Source organism: Leptidea sinapis, chromosome 35, assembly GCF_905404315.1.
Source record: "Leptidea sinapis chromosome 35, ilLepSina1.1, whole genome shotgun sequence".
Classification (NCBI taxonomy): Eukaryota; Metazoa; Arthropoda; class Insecta; order Lepidoptera; family Pieridae; genus Leptidea; species Leptidea sinapis.
This window is the reverse complement of record NC_066299.1, coordinates 5805890-5825875: the sequence shown is the minus strand read 5'-3', so window position 1 is coordinate 5825875 and position 19986 is coordinate 5805890. Positions and strand designations below refer to the sequence as shown.

General features: G+C 32.4%; 2 protein-coding genes across 2 annotated transcripts in view; both read left to right on the top strand.

The window, feature by feature from the left end:
* Window positions 1-15558, top strand: part of LOC126975343 (alkaline phosphatase-like) — a 124970-nt gene extending 109412 nt beyond the window's left edge. Inside the window, exons 7-12 of the mRNA XM_050823189.1 lie at window positions 2834-3041; window positions 9462-9641; window positions 9915-10109; window positions 11194-11391; window positions 11757-11890; window positions 13738-15558. Of these exons, the coding sequence (XP_050679146.1) occupies window positions 2834-3041; window positions 9462-9641; window positions 9915-10109; window positions 11194-11391; window positions 11757-11890; window positions 13738-13950 (1128 nt within the window). The 3' untranslated portion in view covers window positions 13951-15558. The remainder of the gene's footprint in view (window positions 1-2833; window positions 3042-9461; window positions 9642-9914; window positions 10110-11193; window positions 11392-11756; window positions 11891-13737) is intronic.
* On the top strand, window positions 9482-13950 carry LOC126975405 (alkaline phosphatase, tissue-nonspecific isozyme-like). The gene is made up of 5 exons (XM_050823292.1): window positions 9482-9641; window positions 9915-10109; window positions 11194-11391; window positions 11757-11890; window positions 13738-13950. The coding sequence occupies exons 1-5, from the start codon at window positions 9482-9484 to the stop codon at window positions 13948-13950; spliced, it is 900 nt and encodes a 299-aa protein (XP_050679249.1).
* Window positions 15559-19986: the final 4428 nt, after the last annotated feature.

Genomic DNA, 19986 nt, shown 5'->3' with positions numbered 1-19986 from the left:
ATTTGAATGATTCTTTCAGTGTTGGGTAGTCCATTTATCGAGGAAGGCTATAGGCTATGTTTTTTTTTTTTTCAAAATTAGGGATCCGTAATAAAATTGCTATTTTGTAACACAAGGTGTAAAATCGAAAACCTATTTTATTTTTGCGTGCGCTGCAAAAACTATCGACAATAGAACAAAATGATGTACAGGCTATAATATATTTTATTACTTATAAAACTATCGCGTGAATTATACTTTATATGGCAAAACAACGTTTGCCGGGTCAGCTAGTAACAATATAAATGTCAATAGTAAAAATATAAAAGTCATCGATGGTATTGTACATATAATACCTGTTACCTATCATCTATTTATTTTGTTTTGTAACTAAATTACAATTATTGTTCCAAATAATTTTGTCATTTAAATATTCTTCTATCTTATAATACGCATTTTGTGATAGTATGCGCTTAACAACAAATTCTTATATATCATACTACTCATAAAAATTATACGCGTGATTGCCATTACAAGCCTTTTTCTAAATCATACACAATCGTAAATCATCATAAGAAGGGGAAAACCTACTGATTTGTTTACAAATTATTACGAAGACCCATTTTCCGATGATGTTTTTGAGATCAGTATTATCTTATCAGTTCTTATCTTCACTTTAACTCTGCAATTAAGTGACAAATTATTATTAAATGAGTGTGGGTGTCGCGGGAGTAATAATGTTTTATCAGAAAACCAGATCTGACAACAGACCACATAATAAGTACTTATACAATTAAACACTTTCATTAATCCTAATTTAATTTTCAAATTTTCAAGAGGTAATAAATATTATGGTAACACAAAATACGAACCGAAGGGTAGTAAAATATTTACATAGCGGCTAGTAATAATGTTCTAGGCAATAAAAACATGAAGTGTATTTTCAATGAAATATTTAAAACGTTTTACATGTTAAACTGATTTTATATACTATTTAAATCAAGGTATCTTATTAAAATGTAACAATGCCAAAGATATTATATATATGCTATAAAATAATTATTTATTTATTTATTTTATTTTATATTTATATATTTTATAGTATTTTTTTACAAATCCCTTGGAACTTTTTACAAAAGTATTATAATTGCCTAGTGATAAAGCATTGTCTATTTATCATTGTCGCTTACAGTTTCGTAAAATGACTAAGTGAAAGTTAAGTTGAAAAAAGTGGATACTTAATCATATTAATCGTTCCGCTGTCACTTAGCTTGGTAAAGTTCTAAAGAAGAAACGTTTTGATTTCAACGTTTCGAATATTCACCTAAGGTTAAGTATACATTGTTTTTATTACTTAGATTTCACACTAAAATAATTATCAAATAACTTTGTTCAGGTACTGTTTCTCTATTTTTCTTTGATTTGATAAAAGCTAAGAAAAATTAAGTTTACATTGTTCGCTAATATGGGATTTCAGTGCGGAGAAGGTACAGCAAACAAAACAATAGATTTAGCAGTGTTTCGTATCCTTGGATTTATTTGAGGGATTGTTAGCCATTTACTGCTGCCGGGATCATCGATATATTTTAAGGAAAACGTGTTATTTTTACAAGCTTTTATTTACTTGTCTTGTTATACAATCTTCTTACAAGTTTATTTATTTATTTCTATTTATTAGGTTTATTTACAATCACTTACAATAGTACACACAAATATAAAACGTAGAACTAAGCACTAGGAACTAAAATGTAGTGATTACTTACAAATAAACACAGCATGAACAGAAATTATTATTTTTAAGTACTTTATACGGAATAAATTTAGAATAAACTGTTTGTTGAGAACATTATTAAAGACTACTAATATTGGTGCAATGGTAAAATATCTTGAAGAATTTACCTCAGAAGTCAGTATATATGCAATTTTTTTTTATGATATTTTAATGATAATAAGGGACGAGACGAGCAGGACGTTCAGCTGATGATAATTGATACGCCATGCCCATTACAATGCAGTACCGCTCAGGATTATCAAAAAACCCAAAAATTCTGTGCGGCACTACAATTGCGCTCGTCACCTTGAGACACAAGATGTTAAGCCTCATTTGCCCAGTAATTTCACTAAATACGGAGCCCTTCAGACCGAAACACAGTAACGCTAACACATAACTGCTTCACGGCAGAAATAGGTATAGAATAAAAATATCAGCTACGCCATAAGAATTTAAAATTTGACATAACCGTGGGACTGGGGAAGTTATACCTAGGATCCTTCGACGAAGTGGAGAATAAGTGCAGTAATAGGCTTACGTAGAATTCTTACTGGAACTCTTAGGCTAAATTTATTTAGCAATTTGGGGCAGTCGATAAAGCCGAACAGCAGTTTATGAGTAAACAGAAGATCTAGAAGTTCCCTACGTTCATCCAATGTGCTAATTTTGTAGAAGGCCAGCCTTTCTTTGTAAGAAGGACTTTTCTTGGCTTTACCGGCACTAAAAGCCACAGATATTATACGTAAGCACGTTTTACTTGGATGATAGTTAATGTGAGATACCATTTTTAATCCAATTTGGCGATAATTTCTGTAGGCAATACAATATGGGTATCAAATGAAAATATTTTACATCGATACGAGTGCATCACTAGTACGGCAATATATGTTTGAAGCTCGATTAATAGGTAATATGCTACTAATGCAATAGTTTATAGGTTACAAATCGCAAATAAAAATTCATATATACAAATGCAACAGCCTTAACATACGTTTTTATCATATAATATGAAAACTTTAATTACATTTAGATCTATGGTACAGCAAAATTTGTTACCTATGATTTATTTAATAAAACTTTTAGGTTATTATGGGAGGTGGCAGAAGACATTTCTTACCAACAGTGACGGCGGATCCTGAGCACCCAACTCGTGAAGGAAGAAGACTAGATGGAAGAAATCTTGCCGAAGATTGGGCAAGAGAAAAGAAAAGAAGACATTTACGCGCTCAATATATTCATTCTAAGGAGCAGTTAGCTAAACTAGATCCAAGAACAGTTGATTTCGTTTTAGGTAAGTGACCATATATTAAAATTGTTTTTTTTTTTTAGGAAAATAAGGGATGAGACGATCAGGACGTTTAACTGATGGTAATTGATACGCCCTGCCCATTACAATGCAGTCCCGCTCAAGATTCTTGAAAACCCCAAAAATTCTAAGCGGCACTACAACTTCGCTCGTCACCTTGAGACATAAGATGTCAAGTCTCATTTGCCCAGTAATTTCAGAAGCTACCTCCAACTGGTAAGATGGTATAAAATTTAATACATTTATGGGATAATTTTTTGTTTCAAAATTTATCACGTTCACTTTTAATATCACAACTCACAACTGGGGAATAAAGCTGCTAATTCTAAGAAGAATCTGCAGTTAAATACAACATTTTACAATTTCATTAAAAGTTTCAGTTCGTTTGTACTTAATCATTTTAAAAGGACCATTAAAAAAGCCACATGATTATCGCCTTCATCAGAATACGTTTTGGAGTAAAATTATTGATTTAGTAATGATTATTTTCTTGTAAAATTTCGGTAAAATACATTTCTCTACCCAACTCAAATAACTAGATCTAACCTCAGGGTTTTTTCTGTGGAGATAATTTATTTATATTGAGTGCCAGCGCTATTAACATCTTAAATGATCGTAAGTCAAATAATGGGAAATAGAGAAAGTATTATTTCTTTCTTACATAACGTATTATCTACGAATCCTTATAGATCAGTTTTGCCATGTTTTTTTTTCAGGATAATTTTTGACTATTGAAAGCTGTATAGCTTTCAATAGTGGGTGATAACTTATATCTATACTAATATATAAAGCTGCAGTGTTTGTTTGTTTGTTTGAACGCGCTAATCTCTGATACTATTGGTCCGATTTGAATGATTATTTCAGTGTTGGGTAGTCCATTTACCGAGGAAGGCTATAGGCTATGTTTTTTTTTTTTCAAAATTAGGGATCCGTAATAAAATTGCTATTTTGTAACACAAGGTGTAAAATCGAAAACCTATTTTTGCGTGCGCTGCAAAAACTATTGACAATAGAACAAAATGATGTACAGGCTATAATATAGGCAATATTTTATTACTTATAAAACTATCGCGTGAATTATAGTTTATATGGCAAAACAACGTTTGCTGGGTCAGCTAGTTAATAAATATAAGTAAACTAATCTACAATATTGATTTAACATATTTCAAACTTTTAATATAAGCCATTGCAAAGTGCTTTCATGAAGAAATCGGTTAGACGTGTATGTTTTTTTTATGTCTGCTTCAAATAAAAATTTTTAATAAATATTATTCCAGTTATAATCACAAAGTCAACTTTATATCATTCATTTTTACGAAAATTAGAATTTGTATAAATAAATGATTTCAATCATGTTATTCGGTTATTTGTTTAATAAATAGCAAACACGTTATCATATCAAGAATTATTTTCAATACGAACTTAATCAACAGTGTTTCATGCCTGCAGTATTTCACAGTAACAGAAGTGTCAAATGGGGATTCACATTTCTTGCCTGATAGATAACATGACTAGTATACAATACTGCAAACTCAACATTGCGTAAATGGTTACAAAGACAAATGAAAGATTAACTGGAATTAAATGCAAACACAACAATAGTTATAGTACTCTGTTTTGAATTATGGCCACTTGCAAATTTGGATGATTTTCATTTATAAAATTGAAGATTGAATATTTACCTTCATCATTTTTCTAACTTCACTAGTTGTAAATCGCTATTTTGGCATGGATAAGCCTTAAAAGATAAAGTTTAAATGCAATTATATTATATTTTTTAATACAGTTGCTCAATAAGTGTCGTATTGCAGGGACGTATAGAGTTCGGGATGTGGGCTATTACACACTCGAGCTTTTTCTTTTCCGAACTCGTGCGTTCTCTTTCCGAACTGTCAAAATAATGTCTATTAAAAAGAAAAACCAACCACGAAATTTGAACAAAAAAAACATTGAATTTTTTATGATTCATGCAAATATTTCTAAAAAGAAGCTACTATTTTGTTTCAATATCAGATTTAATGATTTGATTCAATAAGTTGGGTTAGGTTTCATTTCTTATAACTTTTATAAGAAATAAATGAGTTTATTGTGTTTTTATTATTCTATTAAATTGCTTCATTTTTTCGCAACTGTATTAAAAATAGTTGTACAGTACACGTGCAGAACCGTCATTGCAACTTGTTCCGACTGTCAATCCTCTGCAATGACAGGATTTCTGCACTATATCATATTATAAATAATATTACACTTTATGTGTGTTGCAAAATAATAATAGCTTTGTGGTATATAGACAAAAATATTTTACCGGTATTCATACAAGAATACCATTTTCTTATTTTGTGTATCTTTCTGCCTACCCTTTGCTGTGTGAAGTAATTTTACGTTAGTGGTTTAACGTAACTTTAGGTGTAAGAAGAATCACGGCAGCCACTCGTCTATTTATTATGAGTGGATATTTATTAGTTTTTCATTGTATTATTGAATAAAATATATTCATTTTTAAAATAAACTACTGGGCTTGAACAGAGCACAATCCATCATATTATATTTTTATGACTTATAAATATACCAAACCATTAGTTTTTCAAAGCAATTATTTGCATTGAAGAAGACAATGTGATTAAGATATCTCTCGGTGAGTCAATGAAACATTTATATGGCCTTCATTTTTAACAATATTTGGCTCACTTTCACACAAATAATAACGATATACTAAATACAATAGACATAAACATATATATAAACATCCATGGTTCAGGAACAAACATACATTTTCATCATTCAAAAATGTTCACACCCACCGGGAATTGAATCCGGTCTTAGTTTAGGTGTAAATGTTACTAACCATTAGATTATGAGATTTTCAATGTCCAAAATATTCACCAATCAGCTTTTACAATTACATTGATAAGTTATATACTGTGGTTACAGATGAATGTATTAAATGATGTTTTTTTATCCTTATATTCCTTATTATAGTCTTTATTCAGTATCCATTGTGCTTTAATTTATTAAGTAACCCTATAAGCAACAATAATAAAGAAAATTTATTCACTCATAAATTTTATAAAACCGTGTAATTAAAATAAAGTTATGATACAAAGTTCTTATTTGCTAATCTAAATGGGCGAGCATTAGCTGGTTGGGTTACAGCGAGGTTTGAAAAGTGTACATTAATAAGTGCTGATATTGCAATACACATTATTACTTTAGTTATGCTTGTACGGCCTTAATTTTTCATGCCGATTCATGGGCAGATGTCAAAACCAAGGTTGAAATAGGACTTCGAAAAACTTTTCAATGGCTTCAACAGAATTTGTTAACTCTAAACATTCTTAAAACAAAATATATCACCTTTGGCATTACTACAAGACAAATTCCCTCAGACGAAAACTTTTCCGTACAAGTTCATAATTGTAAGAAAGTCTTGACTCAAAATAAAGGATGCTCTTGTGTTTACCTTAATAAAACGAAAATAATTAAATACCTAGGAGTTCTAATAGATGAGACTCTATCATGGAAACCGCAAATTGATCTACTGTCAGAAAGGACTAGAAAACTTATTTTCGTATTTAAAACCTTACGTCAGATTGCTGATTTCACTATTTTGAGAAATGTTTACTTTGCATTAGCACAATCCTTATTAACTTATTGTATTAAATCGTGAGGTGGCGCTCGAAAATCATGTCTTTTGAAGCTTGAACGGGCCCAACGTGCTCTATTAAAGGTTATTATTTGCAAACCCTTTCGGTATCCTACTAGTGAACTATACACTAAATGCGATGTCTTGTCTGTAAGACAATTGTTTATTAGGGACACTATAATGGCACAGCACTCAAAACTTATATTTGTTCCAGAAGCAGTAACAAAACGACGTAAAGATAAAGTCTGTCCTACAAACACTTTTAAAACTTTTTTTTATACGTAAATTTCAATGCTATCTTGGTCCCATGCTCTATAATAAATTAAACAAAATTATTAATATCTACTCTGATAACAAAATTAACTGTAAAAAAAAAGCTAACTGTTTGGTTAAAAATGATGAAATTGAAAATTTGTTTATAGCTATACGTTAAATTATTAATTATCCAGCCTTACTTACCTTACCGATATACGCACAACATACAGAAAAAAAAAAATATTTTTAATACTTTATTATACACTATTACTTTAAAAGTTCAAAATAAACCCGATCAATAATACCTTACTATATTATTATATGAAAATAGCCCAAGTCTTTGTAGTCAACCCAAATGTTTTTAAGTATACCCTCAATTTTATTACTGACTGCTCAAGTACTAACCAGTAATATGTATGATAGACAAATGTTATTTATTTTCTCGTAGAACTGTTAAAGTTTTTTTTTTTTTCCATAAGTTAAATTCTTATATACGCTTTTATGTATTGAAGTTATCTGTAAAAAACAATGTATCTGGAAGTAGCTAGTATTAAAATACAGGCCCGGCCTAGTTTAATGCTAGTGACAACTAAAATAATATAAAATATTTTAATTAACTATTAGAAACACTACTTATCCTACGGGATTAGTGGTGCGATTATTTTCAAAAGTATTGTGAATATTTGAAAATTATTTTGATGTATTTGGTGTTGTTTGTCCAGAAAAATGTCGTGTATGTTCCATTACTTGTATTGTTATTATAGTATAATAATATTAAGTAGAATTAAGTGAACTAAGTAATGTATGAAGGATTTATAATAAAGATTCAATTTATAAATTAAGAATGATGTTTTCTTCATTGTTTTATACTAGCTGATCCGACAGACGTTGTTCTGTTCATACAAAAAACTCTTGCGGTTGGCTTTCCATATTTTTTTTTTTCGCTTTTAGCTTTTTAGTTTTCGTTCTTAGCTGACCTCTTTTCGGCAAAACTAATATTCCTACCAAATTTCATGTCTCTACGCCTCAAAGTTCCAGAGATATCGTGATGAGTGAGACAAGATAGGTGAAAATCTCCGATAAATTCAAATTATTTGAATTTGAATTTTTATTCAAAATAGGATGTGAATCTTACACTAAATCACTTATTTAAATTCAAAAAAACTACCACCCATTCCAAAATGAATGCCTCAGGCCTTAGAAGAATGGGAGCAACAAACTCAGTGAGCTTTTTTTTCATCAAAAAATATGTTTATAATGTAATATATTATAGAAAGATAAAGAGTTTGTTATTTTTAAGTAATATAACTCACATCTGGAACCAAATGTTCAAATTTAATTTGTACTAAAATTCATGGAGGATGTGGGACTCAAACTTCTCGGGTTCGGTCCGAGCGCTCTAACCAAATGAGCCAACTGTCCGAGTGACGCATAGACGGAAATTTTAGTATGCCTTGTTCAACTCTCATGTTGTGGCTACATCAATTTTATAGGTAAATCCAGTTATTGTTAAAAATCTTGACTTTCGCTATAGGCCTCCCCTAAGCTTTGACAGTTAGCATTATCTCGATATTCTGAATCAGGTTACCCTGTTACTTATAATATCACATCTTCGCATTCAAGCCGGATCTGCTTTTATTCATTTTATACTTGTTAGGATACCATTCTGTATCCATCCCCAACCTAGTTTCTTCGTATTTTATAATATGAAAACTCAAGATATTTATTAAAGTTTATTAATGTATCTGAAATGGGAAATTTGTAGACTTCTTGTCTTCGTGTAGGTAGTGACATTATTAGTTGCTGTAGAAATTTTGACCTCTGATCAAATAAACGACTATTGAACTGACACTAACTAAAGGATTCCGAAGAGACTGTTACAGATGGAAAGCTGAAGGTGCAAGGTCAAAAGTATATGGTGTAAACATTGCTACCTCCCAGACAATCTCTCTTGGCTGTGTGGCTAAAGATGAGTGTGGTCTAGCGTTACTATAGTGAAAGAGCACAACCTTTCTGTTGATCACTTCCGGCCGCTTTCTCTCAATATTATTCATTTTAAATCATCAATTGTTGGCAGTACAGATCCAAATCTTTAGTTCTGCCTAGTGGTAAAAATGCATAATGAACAATACCTATCATAAACACAACACCACCTTATTGTGTGTTATCCCAGATTTTTCCCAAACGGGTTTTTGGAAGTTTTTCTTGTATGTGACCAACCTACGTGTACTTAGCTTTACCGATTTTGCTTCTCTTTTTCTAAAATAGCGTACATTTTATCAGTATTAAATAACTAAGCTAGGTGCATCTTTGAAATCATTACTCCCGGATGGAAAACGCTTAAACCAACTTTCTGCTTAATTAAACTTATTAAAATTAATACCATGATTATCAACTTAATTATCGTCAACAATTGTATTTCTATATAAAATTTTATCTATGAATTCCTTTATTCTTATTTCAGTTTCTTTGGGATGAAATAAAATAGTTAGAATTATTATTTTTAGGATTATTTGAATACTCGCATATGGAATTTAATGCGGAAAGAGGAGCAGTTGCTGATGGGGAAGAAGACTCCGGTTCGACTAGTAACGTGAAGGCTGAAGATCCTTCTTTAGCTGATATGACGCGAGCAGCTTTATCAATATTAATAAAGAATGATAAAGGGTTTCTACTTTTACTAGAAGGTACATACACTGTCAATCAAAGCGAAAATTATGTATAAAAATTTTCAATTTTGTATTGATTCTAGAATTTTAATTCATTGAAAAAAATCAACAAAATTTCCAATTTAATTCGTTTATTAAGTCTTTTATCACAACTGTTTCAGTTTTAAAATGCTCTGGAAGTCTGTATCAGTCATATAGAATTTGATTTCCCAAGGCACCCTGCACAAACTTACAACCTCAGCGAGAAAGTTTTTCTTGAAAGTTGTAAATGAAACATTTTTGTATTTTCAGGAGGTAGAATAGATCACGCACATCATTATAATAACCCTTATCGGGCTCTGGATGAAACATTAGAACTAGAGACAGCTCTTTTAGCAGCATTGGAGAAAGTTAATCCAGCTGAAACTCTTATAGTAGTCACAGCCGATCATGGTCACGTTATGACATTTGGTGGACAAGCTACTCCAAGGGGTCATCCCATATTAGGTATGTTAGATGAAATGTAACTTACAACGGTAGAATAGACTCATACTCACCATACTCTTATAAAGATGTGTAGTCTTTTAAGAAATTAAGAAAATTAATGCTCGGAAGTATTGACTTTTATATATGAATATCGAAAAAGATATAAAGGAGCCTATACAATGTATGCCATTTATTGTGTTTGATTTAACTTAAACTAGTCTGGCTATAAGGTCTGTTACAAATGAAATGCCTTAATTTACTCATAATATCACGTTATCTTTATTAAACTTATTGTATTTATTTAGCATACGATAAGGTTCACGTAAAGTTTCCTTAAAGGCCGGAAATGCTTCTGTGATTCCTCTGGTGTTGCAAAAGAGTGTGGGTGGCGGTGATTACTTAACATCAGGTGAATAGTTCGCTCTTTTCTCGTCTTCTTCCAACAAAAATCAGAGAACCAATCTTCAGTTCTGATAAAATTCGGAGTGTTAAATTCCAGTGAAGCTTGGATAGTTCGTACCTTGTGACCTGGTGAAGTTCTGCTGGAAAGTCAAGGTAAATTTTTAAAGAACGCATTCCTAAGAAGTTTCACAATATAATCATAAAGAGTCTCTTAATAGATTTTGACTGAAAACTTCACTCCATTTTCACAAAATGAAGCTTTGTAACTCCTTGATAACCAAACCATGACTAACGCGGGACAATGACCATGTTGCACTTTCCCGGCCACTTGTGAAGTTTTTTTGGTGCTATGAGCATTAATTTTATGTGTGTTGGTATATTTATCGATATATGAACATACCACGATACCTAGCTTTTGAAGTGTATTAAAAATGACCTACCGGCACTAACTCCAATTCTGTTTTCTTTATCACCCAATTTCATAATTTTGATTCAATATTCACCTTTAAAAATATTTGAATTGGCAGAAAATCGTTTGCTAACATCATAAACACGTTCTAAATTTCAATCAAAAAAATTAAAAGTATATAAATACTTATGGCCAGACTAGTTACTATATTTGATCATGAATATAACACTTGTTAGGATGCCAGCAATAATATTGATGAAAACAATGTTATCCTCATTACTTATCTCATCACAGGAACAGACACCGTACCATCAGACATTGACGGTTTCAAGTACACAACTCTTTTATATGGAACTGGTCCTGGTCATTCGGAACCAAGAGCAGTGCCTTTAAATGGAACAACAAGTTCCTCAGTAGATGCAGTTCACGCATCTGCTGTTCCCAGGCAATGGTCCACACATGGGGGTGAAGATGTACCTGTTTATGCATTAGGTAAAGTAAAACAAAAACATCGTTCTTCTATAGTAGTCAACCTAGAAAACTTATTAATGTGACCGTTTTGCAATCATTGAGTTAATAAAACAACCCTTACTTACTCATAAAAGAATTATTATAAATAACAAATTGAATATCTCATCGTCATTCATTTCTCTAAATCAAGATGAATTTGCTTCATTTCTATTTGCTGAATTATAATTCCAATTTCTTGGCAGTTGTCCAAAATATGTGGCAGAAGTAAAAGATTTATGATGAATTCGTATTAGGGCTGTCATCTTCGTATGATATAAAGCCTGAGGGATAAATGTCCTATTTAAATGTTAGCAATATAAAAGAAATTAATAAGAATATATTTTCAGGGCCCATGGCAACGATATTGTTCACTGGTGTTGTGGAACAAAGTTATATTCCACATGCAATAGCGTACGCCGCATGCCTAGCTCATCAATCTCGGCGGTGCTCAGAAACGGGCTACAATTTCACGAAACCACAGGTAATTTAACAGGATACTTGTTAATTTAAACTTCATTATATATCAAATATTATGAAGAAGAATGAAGAATAAATGAAGCTACTAATGAATTAGAACACTTTCTTATATAAAAAAGAATCATGATTGAAAGCTATTAATGTTTTGTGACATGTGAGCTTATTTAACCTTTCAGAATGATTTAATGATTCCTGATATAACCAAAATTTATCTCCATACACTGAAATATCTTATACTATTTTTCGGGCAACCTTGTATGTATATTTTGTTATTCTTGAAGGTTATGGGGCAAAAGAGGAAAATAGCGAGGTCTTATCGTCATGAAAAAGTCATCCCTTATATGTGTTATAGTATAATTTTACAACTGAAACCAATTATCTAGTCTAGGTTCGATTTGGTTGAACGAATTATCTTGCTCTTGTCGATTCATCAAATGCAAAATATCAATTTTACGGCTGGACATGGTCATTGTAAATCTACGAAAATCAAAACGTAACATTGTAAATTTTAGTGTCCGATCATAATTAATCGACAGTTTATAATCTAACTAGATAAGAGCCGAGTTCACCAACAGACGTTTAAATAATGAACGACTGTTTAAGGTTTAAACGGCCTATTAATTATATTTTAGACTTAATCATGCATAACCATTGATTAGGTACATGACCTGATTGATTAACTTAAATGAAGAAGCATACGTATGGTAACCATTGTTTTGCTCTATGACGTGGTAAATTGTGAAACATGAAAATGCAAGACGCTTTGAATTATATTTTTTTTTATGGAAAAGAAGGACAAATGAGCGTAGGGGTCACCTGGTGTTAAGTGATCCCCACCGCCCACATTCTCTTGCAACACCAAAGGGATCACAGGAGCGTTGCCGGCCTTTAAGCAAGGTGTGCGTGCTTTTTTTGAAGATACCCATGTCGTATCGTCCCGGAAACACCGCACAAGAAAGTTCATTCCACAGCTTTGTAGAACGTGGAAGAAAGCTCCTTGAAAACCGCACTGTGGAGGGCCGCCACACATCCAGATTTTTGAAGATGTATTAGAAGATTTAAGTGTTCGCTTCTGTTTTTCTTCTATTTTCACATTCCATGTTTGCTTACTTGTTTCTTTGGCAAAAAAAACTATGCCAGTAACATTGACAGAAGGAACGTTGCTGGATTAAAAAGTTCACGCTATGTAGATAACTTTAACGAAACGAGCGTAGCAACATTTTGCAGCATTATTATGTTACCCTTCCATTTTTGGATGTCATTTGGTGAAAAGCAATTATAACTAAATATAGTGTACACAGTAATATTTACACTATTCGCTCATTTGTAATATATTCATTCAGAAACGCTGGGTTAGCAAACCGTTGGATAAAAATACGTTCATAATGTTCATCATGAACACGAAAAAAACGTGGCATGTTTAATTAACTTTTAGCTATTGACAGATCGGTTACATAATCAACGATTATATTGCACTTGATGAACTCAAGCTTAGACAGTTCAGTACATATTATAGTTCGTACTATCGACAAAATTAATTCACGACTCTCTTTGCTGATAATTCTTTTAAAATCATTAAAAACAGGTTTATATTTGCACGAAAAAGATTGTATGACAATTGTATCTAATAAAATGATAACAGTTACTTAAGAAATGTATGTTCAAGCTAATTTCGACCTTGTTTAATGTGTGTTGAGGAAAATGACATTAACGTGGGTGACGATTCAATTTCGTCGATAATTCAATAAATGTGAAGCGATATATATAATTGTTATGCATTGCACCGATATATATATAATTGTGATGCAGCAGTAATAAGTACTAGATGTTAATTCAGTAAATTTTTTTCAGGTAAAAATACCTGCCTGTGTTCCACCAGAGGTAAGCAGTATTTCAGCACCAGATGAAACAAGAAGGGAGGTGTTAAGTGGAAGGCGTGTTGTTGTTGCTTCTAGCGTTATGTCGGACGAGCGAGCTCCGAGACCCGCTTCAGCGCCTTCTAAGTCTTTGTTTAACGCCTATTTAATTGCAATATTTGTTTCTATAACAAGAACTTTATTTTAATCAAGTATACGCAATAATGTAAATTGTAAATCAATGTAAGATTCACTGCATCATACAACTTCATCATGATCATAATGAGGATAGTTTTTGAATTGTTAAATTTGAATCTGATGTTTTAAAATGAAAATATTGGAATACAGATAGCAGAATTTGTACATTTTGTAGTCATTCAATTCGAAAATATGTCAAAATTTTCCAATTTTCTGCCTTTGAAGTGAAACAAATTCGGGCGTCATTAATTTAATTTAACTGCGCTTTAGGGAATAACGAAAGTACACTACGATATTATTTGCATTTTAGAGTTAAACATTTAAACTTCCTAGTACAAACAAATCTTTTCAGAATTTTCTTTTCAAATTATCATGTTGTAAAGCTGCATTTGTTTCAGTGCCTATATTTACAAAGCATTCCTAGGATGCACATGTATCTTAAAATTGAACCCATTCGTTTCCAAGCAAATTAGTTGATTAAGTATCTTCTAAGATACTAAAGAGAAAAGGAACAGTTTGTAACATATATTTTATCATTAAATATTTTATATTATGTGTATGTAGTTAAATTTCATGTGTAAAAATGTTTCATATCAACGAAATATATAGTTTCATAAGAGATACGTATCTAACCCCTTTATTGATAATGGTCCGCTAACTTAAAACAGCTGCTATATATGTATAATGAGAAATAACACTTTGTAAAGTGTTATTTCTCATTCTGACTTAGGTCAATAGAAGAAGACAGAGTGAGAATTAGCAATGCTTTAAATTAGAAGACTATTATGAATAAGGGGGTAAGAGTCTCCACTCTCAATAAGTTTTACACAAGCATTTATTATTACTCTAAGAATATTTTGAGAGCTAGATGAATCTTCTGTATATTTTTCTATTGAGTATAGAACCATCTATTCATAAAAATACAACCCATCTAACGTGTATTTTTATAAATTTCTACTGTACTTCTGTAGAGCGTAAAGTTATATTATGTCTATCTCTAAACTTCTCTTAATACAGAATGTAAATAAAATGGCATATAATAATATAATTAATAATTTCTAAGAAATTTTTGTAAGTATATTAGCTTGGTACTAATTGGTTTATCCTTTTAATACAAATTTCATTTCATTTCATTCATTTCTGATTAAACTATTCATTCAGATTTATGTTTAAATAAACAACTTTTTATATGAAAATCACGGTATTCTCTGTTCAAATATCATTTCTCAAAATTAGGTCAAGGCTTTCTAATGAATTGGAGGTAATTTCAAAAAGGTGTCGCAACTTATTGTAAATTTTCAAACTAATCAACTTTTAGAATGTATTCATTTCTTAACCTTTAAAAATTTGCTAATATTATTATACAGCGACAAACTCGGATATATTTAGAAATAATTTATGAAATATGAACAGATTATTAAATACAGCATAAAATAAATTATCTATAACAAAAGACGCGATTTTTTAGGGTTATTAATTTTGTTTAATTGATTATAATGTAATGCAAAACTTATTTAATGTAATAGTTTATATGAGTTCATCTCCTAACTTATTAATGTTTCTCTTAAAAAGATAAACACTCACATTTATTGTATATATAATATTAATTGTACATAAAATTAGATGTAATTAAGGTAAATAAATTGCAACGATATTTTGCTTGTTTTATTATTATTATTTATTATTAAATTCATCCTCGGATCTAAATTGTTTATTTTAGGTTTCACAAGTCGAAGGGTAACCAACAGAAAATTATCATTAAGACTCCGTTGTCATCGCGCCAGAGAACTGTACCTGTACCGCATGAAACATAAAATAAGACATCTGATTGTTTGACAGTTTAATATCTTGTACGATGGTATGGAAACATTAGTGTTTAAACGTAATATGATACGATAAAGCAAAAAGACGACGTTGGAAATTGTATTTCTCAGATACAGACCCCCATAATATAATAAGGAAGGTCTTGATGAGAAAAATCGTTAGCAATGGCGATTTTAAGGTCAAGTGCTTTTGTTTGTAAACATAAAATCAGATGTTTCCACGTTACACGGGCAGGAGACACTCTCGTTACTTGTATTATAAATAAAATGTAATACTTACGTCGACTCTCTTTTTGTAAGCCATACAATTTTTTGCGCACTAAACAAAATAAAAATTCTTCAAGTAAAAGAGTTACCAATTAGGAATCTCCTCAATTATTTAAAACCAGTGCCGGGAGAAACCTGTGTCTTCTATCGAGTCCTCTCTTGAGAAGGTCGCGGAATGGGGTAAATTGAACCTTGTCCAATTTAACCCCCAGAAGACTCAATTTTGCGCGTTTACCACTACAAAAACCCCATTTGTCGTATCACCGCTCTTCGACAACATCTCCCTAAAAGCCTCGCCTAGTATCGGAATACTGGGTCTCGAAATCTCGAGCGATTGCCAATTTCGTGGCCATCTGGAAAAACTAGGCGTCATTAATAGATCACGGCAATACTTCAAGCCGGCCCACATTCTAGCGCTGTACAAAGCGCAGGTCCGGCCACACATGGAGTATTGCTGTCATCTCTGGTCTGGCGCACCCCAGTATCAGCTCGATCCATTTGACCGCGTGCAACGCAGAGCAGCACGAATTGTCGGGGACCCAGTGCTCTGTGAACGGCTGGATCACTTGGCGTTGCGTAGAGACGTCGCTTCATTGTGTGTCTTCTACCGTATTTATCACGGGGAATGTTCCAAAGAGCTGTTCAACCTGATTCCTGCCGCCAAATTCCACCTACGCACAACACGCCACAAGTTAGGATATCGTCCCCACCATCTGGATGTGTGGCGGTCCTCCACAGCGCGGTTTACAAGGAGCTTTCTTCCACGTACTACAAAGCTGTGGAATGAACTTCCTTGTGCGGTATTTCCGGGACGATACGACATGGGTACCTTCGATAAAAGCGCGTACACCTTCCTTAAAGGCCGGCAACGCTCCTGTGATTCCTCTGGTGTGCGCAAGAGATTGTGGGCGGCGGTGATCACTTAACAGGTGACCCGTACGCTCGTTTGTCCTCCTATTCCATAAAAAAAAAGATTTTTCCAACTGACTTAAAACCAGGAGAGTCTCAATTCGACTGTATCTCCACCGTATGACATAGTATATACTGTATAACTGAATTGACATAATTTGAAATAAAAAACGACGATTGTTCCGAAGCTAAAATAAGTTATAGAGAGACTTAGAGAAATTGATTTTATATTGATTACTTACCAATGTTACATATTATATAATATTATTAATATGCATACACATACACGTTATTTATTACATATAGATAATGGTATCTGCAGTTCTGTAGCCGAAGATACTCGAGGCACTAATGGAAGATAATTCAAAACTCCAAACACTTAATTGAAACATTGCCTTTAAAGGGCTAATTAATTTAATTATATTAATATATATATAATACATCTAATATATAATACATATACAACACAGCTTTCCACATCACCATGGAGGTACCCAGTAGGCATACACCATGGATGTAAGTATTAATGCCATCAGGCTTAGAATTTGTTAGAAATATCAAATCTAGCAGTAGCCCGCGACTTCGTCTAAGGGTTATATGCCGAAGCACTACCTACTACCCAGCAATTTGCTTCTCTTAGCTTAAGGCTGATACGCTGAGACGCAGATGACGAAGGTCCACGCAGCGCAGGGCAGAGCAGATTTTGTAAAAAAATATGTACGTACTAAGAGCTACGTACGCTACGGCGTAGCTACTTACGGCGCAGACATGCGTCTGTCCCCTGCTCTTCGTCTCGTTGTAGCGCCGCGGCCGCACAGATATCTGCGCGACGCGTGCATGGTTTTTACCGCTAATTGAACTTTGTACACATAATTCTTAAATAACAATGGCGAAATAATTGTTGAGTTAATTATTTAGCGTATTAAAACGTCACTATTACGAATTTACATATTATAAATTCATAAGATTTTTCAGACTTCTATTTAATCCTGGTTAAGTCAGGGAAAAAACTCAATTAAAAAAAGGATCTCAAATGTCTTTTTCTTAAGAAGCAGCCATTTGACCACAGAATACTATTACTCTAATGAGCATTTGACTGTAATTGAAATGTCAGTATTTATCTATTTTGGCTTGGACTTATGTCTTTAGACCAAGTAGACTTACTTATTATATGTATCCTGTTACTTACTTAAAATTACTTTGTCTGTCTTGCATACTAATGCTTTGATTTCCTAGATGATAAGCCTTCAAAAATACAATAAAAATGGCACGAACGCATATAAACTACCACTCACTATGCTGCAGACCACCAAGAAAAATAATATTATCTCTTAATGTCTTGTCACTGTCATGTCATTTGTGTTTGTTAGTTCATAGTTAGCGCGCGTTCTTTTGTGTATTTCCTGGTTATTTTCCGTGTTAATTTTTTGACATGATGTCATTATGAATAATTTATTTTATCATGAGAATTCTGCTCTGAGGTTGTATTTAAGAAATGGTAATAAAATTCAGAGATAGTATCAGTTTATTAGAAAACTATGGCTATAGAGCATTTATGCCAGAATCACTGTTATAAGGTGAACACCAGTTGACAACAGCTCAAGCCAATCAAAGTCGTTGTGTTACCATTTGCAGATGGGTGGTGGCACTTCCACCACCCAATGCAATGGAGAGAAGAATCAAGAGATTACAAAATACTAAGACAAGAATATTTCAATATATCATTCCTCACATGATTTATTAAAAAGGTTTTGGTGTTCCAAATCGCCTGGTGGCTTCTATAAACTCTATAAATTATTATACATGTAAAATACTGTGTATATTTTGTTTTATTTCATAAGATGCTATTTGATCAGTGCTAACCTCAAAAACTTCATACTGAAATATATTTATTTGTAGACTTGCTACAGTCTTATTCTTAGCATCAATCAACTCAGCAATACAAGCTCTATATTATTACATATTTTTCATTCTAATACGCTCAAGAAGAAGTTAACAAAAATTTGTATGGAGGTTCGCCATTGTTCTTTGTTGCAATGACAGATCATTTAATTGAATTAGTGCGATGTGAACCTTGTTTGTATAATACTAATCATTCAGAATATTATTAATAAATAGTAGATAAAAAAAAACTAAAAACACGCTTTTTATAGAATCGAACTAAAAAATAGAGAAGAAATTTAAAATTAACACTAATTCCTGCCTTAAAGACGATAGATGAAAATTATATTAAATAACAAAAATCTTATTTTGCAAATTGACAAAATGTGAGAAGGCTTTTCAAATTGCATCATCATGCGACATCTTACAATCGCCTCAACTTGCGAAGAAACTGTTTCTACTGTATTAAAATAATTTTTAAAAGTTCTTCATACTAAAAAACGAAAAAGTGTCTTACTGCATCGTACCATACGTTCGTAGCCTCTATTGCCCTGCGTCACCTGCGTCTCAGCATACACTTAGCCTTAAGGTTGCAAAAAGTAATGCCGATTGAATATCAAGGCGAAGCACACTCCAACTACTAGTTATAGTGTGGAATCATGTTGGACTAAATAAATAAAAACAGCGACAGCTTCTTTGTCGTTCAATGTCCAATATATCTCGAAGCACTGTTCATCGCGGCGTGTCATAATAGCACTGAGACGATACGGTCAACGGACTTAAGCCTTACCGCTCGCCTTAAAGAAGCTCAATAAATTTTTGAAAAATGTGTTTGAATTTCTCTAAAATCGTAATCCATAAAGTTGAAATATTTTTCATGATTAGTAAAAACATTCTTACAGATAGCCAGAAACCATTATCTTGTGGGAGTCCTCTGCTGCAGGATGCCGGCTAGATTATGGTTACCACAACGGCGCCGATTTAAGCCGTGGAGCATTAATGTGTAAACATTACAGTTTTTCAGTCTGAAGGGCGCCGTAGCTAGTGAAATTACTGGGCAAATGAGACTTAACATCTTGTGTCTCAAGGTGACGAGCAAAATTTTACTGCCACTCAGAATTGGTGGATTTTTCGAGAACTCTGAGCGGCACTGCATTGTAATGGGC

Excerpts from the sequence above, each read along its gene's own strand:
- LOC126975405 (XM_050823292.1), top strand. The coding sequence starts at position 9,482 with ATGGAATTTAATGCGGAAAGAGGAGCAGTTGCTGATGGGGAAGAAGAC. Across the intron at positions 9,642-9,914 it reads GTTTCTACTTTTACTAGAAG|GAGGTAGAATAGATCACGCA; the intron begins GTACATACACTG and ends TTGTATTTTCAG. Across the intron at positions 11,392-11,756 it reads TGTACCTGTTTATGCATTAG|GGCCCATGGCAACGATATTG; the intron begins GTAAAGTAAAAC and ends ATATATTTTCAG.